Source organism: Porites lutea, chromosome 5, assembly GCF_958299795.1.
Source record: "Porites lutea chromosome 5, jaPorLute2.1, whole genome shotgun sequence".
Taxonomy (NCBI): Eukaryota; Metazoa; Cnidaria; class Anthozoa; order Scleractinia; family Poritidae; genus Porites; species Porites lutea.
This window is the reverse complement of record NC_133205.1, coordinates 24,999,587-25,011,341: the sequence shown is the minus strand read 5'-3', so window position 1 is coordinate 25,011,341 and position 11,755 is coordinate 24,999,587. Positions and strand designations below refer to the sequence as shown.

The following is an 11,755-nucleotide window of genomic DNA, read 5'->3' as shown; positions in this document are numbered from 1 at the left end:
TAAGGCTTTTGTCTGGCGTGACTTTCATATGACGTGCTTTAAAGGCCTGAAAGGCAGTCATCACACAGATGAAAACAAGTTAAAAGTAAACTTAAAATGGAAATTAAATAAACATTTTGCTCATTTACTAAGCAAAGCAACAACTGTTGCTGCATGAATAGTTAATTAGCGCCGCCTGTAACTCGATACCGATTCGTTCTCGTCACATAATTTAAATTACATCTTAGTTAATTCTTAATTTAAAGATAAAATCTTCATTCAAAAATTGCTGTATAATAACTAATTAAAAATGACATCTAACTGCTTCGAAACGCATGCTTTGTACTGGTCGATTTGTTCTGCCAAGGCCCGTTGGTAAATAATAACATACAAGTTTATGATTAATAAAAAAAAGTCTGTTTTCCTCCAATAAGATACAGAAACCTCCATTACGATCTCAGTGTGATCTCACCTGTGAACAAATGAACTGTCAATCTTATGTAAATAAAGCCTAACTTACCAACTACACCACATATAAATGTGCGGCATCATCTCCAACTCAAGTGCGAGTACTATAAAATGGCGTCTCAAACTAAACAGCAAAGAAAACTCGTGATCATTGCTGGGATTTTTGCTCTTGTCGGGTTCATTCTCTTAATCGTTGGGATAGTACTCTTGACAAAATCTAAGTCGAAAGATTGCGACCTAGATGAAGCCGATAATGATAAAGAAAAACACCGGCAGACGGACCGATGCAGTTATTCCGCGGAGGCTGAACTAGCAGGCGTAGGTGACTTTCTACAGAAAGTGCAAGACAGATACTTTGAACTTCACCCGCAAGAGTTGATTTTTAAACCTGGAGGGGTGAAGCCAGAGGAAATGAAAGAAAAATTCCAACCGTACAACCCAGATCCGAAAAACCTAAAGCACATCACTGATGCAGCGCGTGCTCTTCTGCTCGAACTGAAGGAAATGTCGATCAATGCTAGACGACTCAAGCCGCGCGAGAAGAAATCTCTAGCTCAAGTAAAGCATTTTCTGGAAAACAATTTTGGAATACCTTTTGATGGAGACTATTATGCTGGGGACTTTCTTATGGGTCCAAATCTGTTTTGCTGGCAGTCGATTTGCAATGTTGGTTCGACCGACATCAAGTATGGTCTGGGAAACTTACGCCCCAAGAGCTTGAGTGATGTCCGGTTAGTACAAGGGAAAATGAAGCTTGTAGCCAAAGCGTTCACACGGTACATCGATAACTTGAGGTTCGGAATAAAAGCTGGGATGGTGCGATCAAAAGAGGAATGTATCGCTGGAATAAATTCGTTTAAAAGAGAATACTTCAGCGTTTCCATGAAAGGAGACATAGGTATGTGGGAGTATAGTACAAATCAAATATCAGAGTTTTCATGCTGAGAGCACCCCTGGGATATATTTTTTGAGGGGCGAGTGTCGCGCGACTGATTTTTAAACAAAAGTAATTGCGCAATATTCATTCTTAGTATCCTGCTTCTTTGCAGAGACATTTGCAGTAACTGAAATACCTGGTTTGAAACAGCCTTGTCATTGTGGCCGTCACATAGTATTAAACCCAGGATTATAAAACTTTTAGTTAATCTGGAGAAATTAATATCAGGGCAATAACATTCATCTGTCAACGTCTATGTCAAAGGCAATAATATCGTCATAGTCCACTTGCGATCCCGGCACCGTGCAGGTAACTCCGAATCGACTTCATATCCGCAACCCAGATAAACTTGCATGCGTACAGTTTTCTTTTGGTAATGGGCGATTAGGTTCCTGGGGTGGGATCGAGGGGGATGGGGTGGGGGGGGGGGGGGATGGTATACTGTTTTTTTGCTTGGGTTCTTCTGGCTGACCGTGACCTATATAGGAGACATCACTGTTTACCAACGTTGGTTTTGTTATTCAAGTTTTTAACGAGCGAACCAAAAGGATCTTTTATTACAAGCACCAATGCGCTACTGGTTGGCACATTTTGAAATATCGGTAGGTGACGTCAGCGTGCCCCTTTTATAGAACCACATAGAATGGAACGCAAGCAAGGCAGGACAAAGCATCTACAAGACCAAACTTACCTTTCACAGTTTCATATCGAAGAGCTGAAGGAGGCAACAATTTAAGAAGCGAAGCATTCCGCCGGTAATAAGCTGTAAAATCTGGTTGACTAAAGAAATGGGTAGAAATATATTTTTGATATTTTTGTAAAATATCTTTGCTGAGACAAGGTTTTCTGGGCTCTTGCCTAAACTTTCTTCAAGCGATTTTATCACTTTTAACGTGAACCGAAAATGTGGTATGTGGAAACACAAAAAAGTTATTTTTGAGTGGTTTTGATTGGAATTGAAGGTTTATTTCAAACTTAGCACAGCTATATTGGAATGACGAATGTTTGTCACATGAGCGTTCTCACCAAACAGTTTACCTAATGTTGCATTCCTTCGTTGACAACATTCATCAAAACTGACGTAATAACGGTGATGGTAGATCATTACCTGTTTGTAATGGGCTCTGCGGCAATGTATCGTATTTTCCCCTTTTTTTCAATGCTGAATCAAATGAGGAGACCATGAGAGTCTGCACATGGTAGCAGAAAAAAAAAGCATGCGTAAATGGCGATATTAGCGAGCGAGTGCATACTGTTGCCTTTTTGGCGAAAATCCATCCAAGAATGTACCCCGTACCACCAAACAATCTAGCCAGCTAGGCAGGCTAAGAACAACCAGAATTAAGGCTTCTTTCTTTTCACAACTTCGAATTCTTCCTACCTGATCTGTAAATAAATGCGGGAAGAAAATAGATCTAAAGTACATTGCCGATTTTCAGTATTTAAGGGGCGTACCGTATTTATTCGAATAAGCGCCCAACCTCGAATTAGAGCCCACCTCGAATAAGCGTCTATCCTAAAGGCAGAAAAAGTTAATAAGCGCCCAGCCTCGAATAAGCGCCCACCCCAGCCCACTCCCTCCCACAAAGACTCCAATGAGAGATAATAAGAGACCCTCCCGAAGACGGAGTTTTCTTCAGGGTATTGTACAAAAACCTTTCTTTGTTACACCTTCGCTTTTTGTTATTAGCATTTACTGTTTTGTTGCAAAATATACTACTACGGTTGGTGAAAATAGTGAAAATTTAATAAGCGCCCACCCTCGAATAAGCGCCCACCTCGAATAAGCGCCCACTCTCAAGGTCCAAAAATTTTCATAAGCGCCCAGGGCGGTTAATCGAATAAATACGGTATGTTATAATCTAAGGGGTAAAGGAAGTAACTTGGTACAGCCTCATTTTAACACTCAGTGGATGTATAAATCCTTTTCATTTATAGCTAGTAAACTGTGGAATAAGCTAGCGTCGTATATTAGAACTCCGATAATCTTAAAGTGTTTTTAAAAATGCTCTTCAAAAGTTAAATTTAGAATCTTTATACTAGTTTTTGTCTTGCCAGTATGTTATTATTAGGGTATTTTATCATTATTACTATTTTCTAATCTATTTAATTTTTTGCTATCATAGTTTGTGACCTTTTCCTGAATGTTCATGTTAAATTTTAGCTCTCTATAAATAGTTTTTTTTAAAATAATGTTGATATTTTTTATGTAATCGATATAAGATCTCATGTAGTTAAAATTTTTACTTAGGTTTTTACTTTTTGCTAGTACATCACGTGCACCTTCGAATGATTTTCTGTTGTTAACTCCTAGGTGTTAGGTGTATAACTGAACTACCTACTTACTGACTTATTAGGGTCAAGGGAGAGGTATTAAACCTGCGATCACGCTTTTTTTACAGGGATCGGAGGGAGAGGGCATGATCTCAGGCTAAGGGAAAGGAATTGATACTGAAGAACTAGTCCCAACCTTTTCCACTATGGAAAAAGGGTTTTGTCCCCTTGGTAACCTAATATATATTTTATTAGAAACAACCTGGTATATTCAATTGAACTTCCTGTTGTCGGCAAAAATAAGTAGCAATCATGCGCGTTTATCTAAGTTAACAATTTCAATTCATTATCACTAACAACGTACCATTATAAGTTACAGTGCATCATGCCAAAAAAATAGGTTTAAGTAGATCAATACCTCGTATCACGTACGTATGCTACCGAGATAGAGACTTTTCTACTACTTGATAATGATCTGACAGATTCTATGGTAATTAACTATTATTCCACGAATGCGCGTTGGATATGAGATGGTGGATAGCCAACGAGGCGCGTAGCGCCGAGTTGGCTATAATCATCTCATATCCAACAAGCGCGAGTGGAATAATTGTTTTATTAAAAACGCCCACAAAATATCGAGAATTCTTCTCGACTTTATTCTGTTTATTTGTAAAAACAACCGATTTTCAGCTTCTTTTTAATTTTGAGCAGACGCGTACAGTTACCATATTTGGAGAGCATGGCATAATGGCACATATACCATGATGGCTAAGCCAATCAGAGCTCTGATCTTGAATTGCATTATCCAATGATTCAGTTTTTAATAGTAGGAGATATTGGTATATGACATTTCCATGTGATATGATCGATTTCTCTTATTTGCAAGGCTGCTTGTTTTGTTGTGATCTGAGTTTTCAGTGCCCGTCCTTCATTTTTGTTTTCAGGTATTTTTGATGAAGATTATATGAGGCCTATATTAGATGAAAGTTTTCTGGCCTTGTTGCAGCCCGACGACTTGACAAATTGGAAAAACGACAATGGTGGAAAGACTGTGAACGAATCTATTCGAGAGCACGCGTTGGAATACATTGGTAAACCCATCCAAAAGGCGATAAGGCAAGTCTCTAAAACTGTACGCCTGCATCTCGCCCCAGCTTTTCCGCGAGTTTAAACAGGGGTGTACCTCCCCTACCCCACCCATTACTGCTGAAGTCCAGCCTTGAATAAAAAATTGTCTGGGCTGCACGTGAGACGTGCGTTGGTTTCCTTGCCCGACTTTACGATTTATGCCACTGTCTCTGATTGGTTTTAGCTTTTCAACCGCTTAGGTTGTTCATTCAAGCGTGATGCAAGCCGGCCATACAGAGTTATTAACCTTAACTAAGACTTTTTGCCGTTCTCTTTGCCTTCGCCGTAGTCGTTGCTAAAGCTTGCTATTTATTTCTCCCATTGCAGATTCTTAGAAACGGAACATCTTCACCACTGCATTCCAAGTGATGTTTCCAGCGGTCTAGCAACCCTGCCGCTCTCTTACGTTTACATTAACGGAACCAAAACTGCAAACAAAACCACCAAGAAACTACCTACCGGTGAACAGTTGAACGGAAAGCAGGCGTACGAATCAATCATGCCTTATTTCACGACAATAACTAAAACGCCAGATCAAGTACACCAGCTGGGCAAAGACATGTTGAATAAACTTTACCCAGAGGTACGTCTATTTGTATGTCTACGGTCCAATACTCGACACTTGTTCAAGTTGTGAACCAGTAAAAGTCAAGCAATTGCTAAGAGTTTTAAATCAATGTTTACCTAGCCAGCGTGGCAGGCGCTGGTTAGTTTTCTGTTGTTGTTGTTGTTTTTTTTTAATAGAACGCTCGAAGGGATCAAGCGAAGAGGAGATGGGCCATCTCTCTCCTTTTCTTCCCTCGCACGCGCGCGTCCCTTTTTTTTCCTTTCGCCCCCCCCCCCCCCCCCCCAAAAAAAAAAAAACTAGACCCTATTATATTTTTACTATTTTTTACGCGATTGGTTCAAGTGGTGTGTGTAATTGATGCGTTTGAGTGAAGTAAAATGAGTTACAGTACTTGGCTGCATCGCATTGGTGTAGAGAGGGGACCTATTTTCAAGTAAGTGGTTCGACTCGCACGGGTCGTGCGACCGGTGAAATGGAATGAATAATCAATATGAGTGACTAAATTATTGATAGCTCTTGAAAAAGGGAAACATCGATCTGGCATGACAATTTCTAGTTCTATATGCCACTTACCGGTGCTCGAACCACATTCTGTACGTGCCATGGTGAAACTGCATCAACATTACACAAAAATTATAGGTAGCACTGACATGAACTGAAAAGAGATCAGCACTAATGTTATGGACACTGCTTGTTTACGGACGAAACACATCCAATGAATGGGGTGTTTAAGCTGCATAACAATGTCGATTACACAAAAACTGATTTACTATTCCGATAGTAAATATGATGATTCCAGGTGATGTTATCATTTCCTGTGACTAAAATGGTTCTTTTTGAACCAGCAGTTTAATTAATTTTATACATTTTCAGGTTCTGGAAATCGCCCGCCAAGTCACAGGTGAGAACGACAATAATACTGCAAAGGAGAAATTCATCCAACGACTGAATCAGTCAGATATGTTCTTCAATAAGGAACCATTTCCTGCAAACGAATCCAACGAAAACGCTCACAATCTCTGCACATCTGTCAAAGAAGCGAAGAAATATTGCCCAAAACGATGGGAAACGATGGAGAAATGGTTCGCAGAAGCTCGGCGGGTAAGAGTGTATTTGCGCGCCAGTATATTAGCAATATTGCGCACACATGATAAAAAACGTATTCCTGAGATTAACGTAAAATAATCCTCTCAGGAATACACTCAATCGAACACAAACATTCAACCTTCTCACTCTTTATTTTTCTCTTGATTTGACTGCATGATTGCGACTAACCAGATTATACACGAGCGCATGAGTATTTGAGAGAAACCACCCTCGTTACACTACATGCGGACTAATGATGACGACCCAGTGTCGAGAAAGTTCGGTTTTTTATCTTCGTTTTGAATATAAACTTTTTGGCCTTGTAAATTCTTCATTTTAATAAATTTTCATTTTACTGACAGGTGATGAGCATGCTGGATCCTCAAACCACAGACATGTTTTATTTCTCTGGCCCTAAACACACCACACCCAACTGCCCTGTGGACCTAGCTCCAAACTTTAATCCCTCAAGCGGTGCGCAGAGCTACCGAAGGAGCGACAAAGAATGTACTAGAAATGCGTATTACAACATCCCGTTCTTCCTGGACAGACCTAAAAAATACGAGGAATGGAGTGTAAATGCACACGAAGCAAGGCCTGGCCATCACACTCAGGTGACGTAAATTCTCTACATCTATGATCTATAGTCTATAAGGAAACCCATGCCTTTTACAGCCATATTACTGCAAGCCGATGTACATTGTACAAGTCAACTATATATCCCCTAAGGGATCCCTAAGGGGATTAAATAGTAGTGGATACATACCGGGACTCCAACCGTATATATCTCAGCTAGCGCTATGAAGCAGCCCTAAACGGGGGCATATATGCTTCATTTAGCGCTAAAATCTCGTCTTCCGTGGAAACTCGTCGCAAAATAAGACTCTATTTTCACACGTCCCAAAACTGTGAATAGCGTAGAATATTCCGAGTAAGGTAAGCCAATCAAAACGCGCGGAAAATAGCCTGCGAATACATCCGTCTCTTCTAGCTCCTGGCTGCTAAGGAATTTCCGCTGACGTCTTTCCTGCGAAACGTCCCTAGCGGCGAGGAGCGAGGAAAGACGGATGTATTCGCAGGCTAGCGCGAAAATTGCTTTCCACTGATTTGGTGCATAGTAATGGACTGTCCTATCCTCTCTGATCTGAATGTAGTCTGCTACTCAGCAGTCTTTAGTGTCGTCACGCAAGGCTCCTTCCCAGCTGTTTGTGGTGAGGCGCGTTGCGTGACGACCCTAAAAACGGCTGTGTGGCAGACTACTCTGAATGGAGAGAGCTTACAAAATCCATTCACGTGAGGAAGCATGTCGTAAACGCTAAAATTTTAATGGGTTCTCAGTAACCAATAAAAACGGATTCCGTTAGAAGCAGCTAGTTTCGTGATTGACTACCAATCGGAAAAGAAAATTCTTATCGAACCGCAGATCTTACAGCACTTGGCGTACACATTTTGTTATCCACCAAACTAAGTTTCTCCCAGTTGCGAAACTGAGAGACAAGTCCGTCCACGCAAACCCAACAATTGTCCCGCCATTCCCATCTCCCATTCTACCGCGTAATTGAATATTTTTCTTTTCATGTAATCCCAGGTCCAAGGTTTGGTTGAGCATTTTCGAGACAGCTGTGGTGGTGTAATTAGCTGGCTGGATAGTTCTACCTATTATACCGCCTTTACAGAAGGCTGGGCGCTCTATGCAGAGAACCCATTGATCGCCCGGGAAACAAATGTCTACGACAAAGCGCCTTTTCAGAAGTATGGGATGCTAAAATGGCAGGTATGGATCAGACAAAGTTTTGTTTTGTGGGCTCAGGAAAATTCCAGATTCACCCTTCTAATTTCTTGTTCGTTTTCCGTTTTTAATTTTTTTTCCCCAGTTATTGTGCTTCAGGGGGTTGCTAAGATAATGATAATGATAATGATAATAATAATGATAACGATGATGAAACTTACAATTTTGATAATGATAATGAAAATGATTAAAGTGCATTACAATTAATATAATACATTGTAAGTTACAAATCCTTACACCTGTGCGCCAGAACGTACGCACCCACCTGAAAACCTGTTGAAGATAAGAAAACGAAAAAGGCAAAATAAACGGAAGGGAAATAAGCTATAGCTGGAAAAAGAGTAGATGGCTATGTTACTCCGCTTTTCACCTTTTTTAGAAAATAATTTTGCTCAATGAAGACGGGCCTAAACCAAGCTACCAAGAGAAATGATTACCTATTACCGTACTTGCCTAGTCTCTAGGCCTCATCATACAGCGCGGCCTATGCTTTTCGGGTCACGTGGTCCGTGGGAGGGCCGTTCGTCTCGGAACAGGACGGAAACGTCAGTTGATGACGGGAAAGCGCGCGGAAAGGACTAAACACGACTCCCGGTGCTCAATTTGCCGCTCTGCCGTTGGTCAAGATGGTCAAACCAGTTGTTTGATTTGCGCGCGCCGTCGTCAACTGAAGTTCCCGTTCTGTTGCTAAATCAGCCTATCATAGGGAAGCTTAAACGTCATTTGTAAAATAAATTCGCTTTTTTTCGCACTTTGTCGCCTTTACTCGAATTTGCTGGAAATGTCAAATGCAGACGGCGAATTTCCTTGGAGTTGATTTCTTGGGGACTGCACTCAAATTTAGAAATTAAGAGAAAGAAAGATTCGTCGTCGCTTGGTTACGTACTCCATTAAACGTGAAATTAGGTATTCTCACGTCGTAGTCGTGCAGTGACAGTAAAGAAATGTACAAAAAATTGTGACGCACGTGCAAAGTTTTTATTTTGCTTATCTAAACCTAAAGCTCTTTCCACGTTCTCTTTGCCGTCACCGTCGTCGTTTCTAAAGCTCCCTAATAAGGAGTTTAAGGAGCGACGTTTTTGAGCGACGCGCGTCAACCGGAAGTGGACTTTTTGCAATCTTGGGCCGTGATTTTGAACAAATGGTTGGGCATATCGGCTCTATAAGAGTAAAGACACTTATCACTACAGATTTAGTATGGTCAGGGCAAAGAAAAAGGCTCACATCCGGCTGACGTGCGACGGCAACGGCAGCGAAAACGTCACCCTAAAAGAGAATTCGCGCTGTTTCAAACTTCATCGCTCTTATTAATTCGTCGAATGTTGGCGATTTTTTCAGGAGTTGAATTCTAAAGGACTGTATTTAAGTTCACAAAAAGAGAAAGAAAATCTTGGTCCTGTGTTCCCATCCTCCATAGAACGTGAAATGAGGAAATTTTACGTCGTAGTCGTGCAACGACGGCAAAGCAATGTACAAAAAAGCGTGATGCACGGGAAAGTTGTTGTTTCGCTTATCTAAGCCTATTGCTTTTTTCCCGTTCTCGTTGTCTTCGCCGTCGTCGTTGCTTAAGTTCCCTATTGACCGCGAAGACCCGGTAAGACCCCGGACAGGAACTAGGCAATTACCATACCATCTGATACAAAAGAAACTTTTAACGAAGTCGTGAAAGCGATTAGAGGGACGGGCTAGGATTGGTTTAGAAAACTTTACCTATGTACCTTTGCAAAATTTCTGGTTACGCCCCTGCGCTCGTTTAGCTTGAAGTGTGAAAGCTTTCCTCTTTATTTCACTTTTTTCATTTACCTCTTTTCCCAGTTCCAGAGTCAGTCAGGAAACTAAACAATGAAATGCATGAGGTTCTAAGACAAAATCGTTTGGTGTTGAAATTTAACCCATTAAGCCCTAAGAGTGATCAGCATCAAATTTCTCCTTGTAATATCAATGCTTTGTAAAACAAAGTGGTCATGATAATTACAGACATGATCACACAAGACGAATTTGCTTGATATTTTATCACCTTCTCCCCACTACTTCTGCGGGAAATGAATATGGGCAACAAATGAGAATTCAAATTTTGATCTTAGGGTTAAAAGGGTTAAATAGAACCCATTCAGGCGCACATTCAAATGTTGCTATTTGATTTTTAAAATTTATAAACATTTTAAATTTCTGTCAGTCTTGACTTTTGGTAGTATATACTCTTAGGACTCTAATACAGGGTCAACTTTTGTATATTGTATCGATGGATGCAATATCAGGATTAGGAAGGTAGAATTAGCACAATCCGACTGTCCGGGAGGTCCTGAGTTAGATTTCCGCCAGGTGTGGCCTCAAATCCTTCTTTCGACTCCTTTAAGTAGCTTTAAATACCCATAAAACGGAGCAGTGATGGAGAGAAGAGGCCGGGGGTAAAATGAGCGCAGCTTCGATCTCAGGTTTGCTCAGCCATACCAACGTAAAATAAGGACCCTCTTTTAACCTTTAATAGACAGGAAAGAACGTTATTTGGCGCGTAAAAATAAAAATTCACTTTGTGCGTGTGCAAGTTTGATAAACTGATACAGGGAATAGTACTTACTTCTAACCACATCTCACTGATCACGTTAGGTTTGGCGCGCTCTTCGCCTTATTGTAGACACAGGTCTGCACTACAAGAATTTTTCTCGTGCCGTCGCCTTGAAATATTTTGCTGATTATGCGTGGGATACGAGTGATTCCGCACAAAAAGAAGTCACAAGATATCAGAGTGACCCTGGACAAGCCACAGCATACATGATCGGCCAACTGAAAATCATTGAACTACGAGAATTCGCAACTAAAGAGCTTGGCGACAACTTCAACCTAAAGGATTTTCATTTCTATCTCTTGGCACAAGGGTCTGCTCCGCTAAGCTACCTAGAGGAGAGTATTCATGAATACGTTCGATGCGCTAAAGACCAGAAACAAGAGGGATGTGATGATGTGCTTAACCCGGTTGCCCCAGAGGAAGATCAAGTCACCGAGTTTGTGGGAGTGATCGGCGAGAAGAGCTTCGAAAAGCCAGAAAGGCCCCCTCTTGACGATTACATGTAAATAGCTTTATGGTCATAGCAGGACCATGATGGAGTTGTTTGTATGTGACTGTCATAGAAATAAAAAAAAAAGTTGATCATGCTGATTGTCGTGAGTAAAAACAGATTCTGCAGGTAATTCGACTAATCAATGTAATGTGAACTCCACTGTCATCAGAAACGGAAAAACGCCTGAAACGCGAGCTATCAAAACCATCAAAAGATTTTGCGAGATATCTTTTTTCTCCAGTCACGATCGCGAATTGAAACGCAGCAACGCGAAAGCAATTTTGTCTTAATTACGAAACTGCACCTGAAAACGACTTATTAAAAGCGGTTCCAAGTAAAAGATGATTACGAACTTTGGGATGAAAACGACTGATCAGTTACCGTATAAGGGGAGTGGGAATGGAATGTAGTGAATGTAGGCAGAAGGGGAGGTTTTCAAATAACGTGATTATATTACAATTCTCTAT

General features: G+C 40.8%; 1 protein-coding gene across 1 annotated transcript; it reads left to right on the top strand.

The window, feature by feature from the left end:
• Positions 1 to 531: 531 nt before the first annotated feature.
• LOC140939063 (uncharacterized) lies at positions 532 to 11,448 on the top strand. The gene is made up of 7 exons (XM_073388619.1): positions 532 to 1,345; positions 4,603 to 4,774; positions 5,114 to 5,369; positions 6,228 to 6,455; positions 6,803 to 7,054; positions 8,029 to 8,214; positions 10,837 to 11,448. The coding sequence occupies exons 1-7, from the start codon at positions 559 to 561 to the stop codon at positions 11,299 to 11,301; spliced, it is 2,346 nt and encodes a 781-aa protein (XP_073244720.1). The 5' UTR covers positions 532 to 558; the 3' UTR covers positions 11,302 to 11,448.
• The last annotated feature ends 307 nt before the right edge of the window (positions 11,449 to 11,755 follow it).

What these genes read in the sequence shown, in the direction of transcription:
- LOC140939063 (XM_073388619.1), top strand. Translation starts at nt 559, where the DNA reads ATGGCGTCTCAAACTAAACAGCAAAGAAAACTCGTGATCATTGCTGGG. An exon ending in CCCATCCAAAAGGCGATAAG is followed by an intron (nt 4,775 to 5,113) that starts GCAAGTCTCTAA and finishes CTCCCATTGCAG; the next exon opens with ATTCTTAGAAACGGAACATC. An exon ending in ATGGGATGCTAAAATGGCAG is followed by an intron (nt 8,215 to 10,836) that starts GTATGGATCAGA and finishes TGATCACGTTAG; the next exon opens with GTTTGGCGCGCTCTTCGCCT.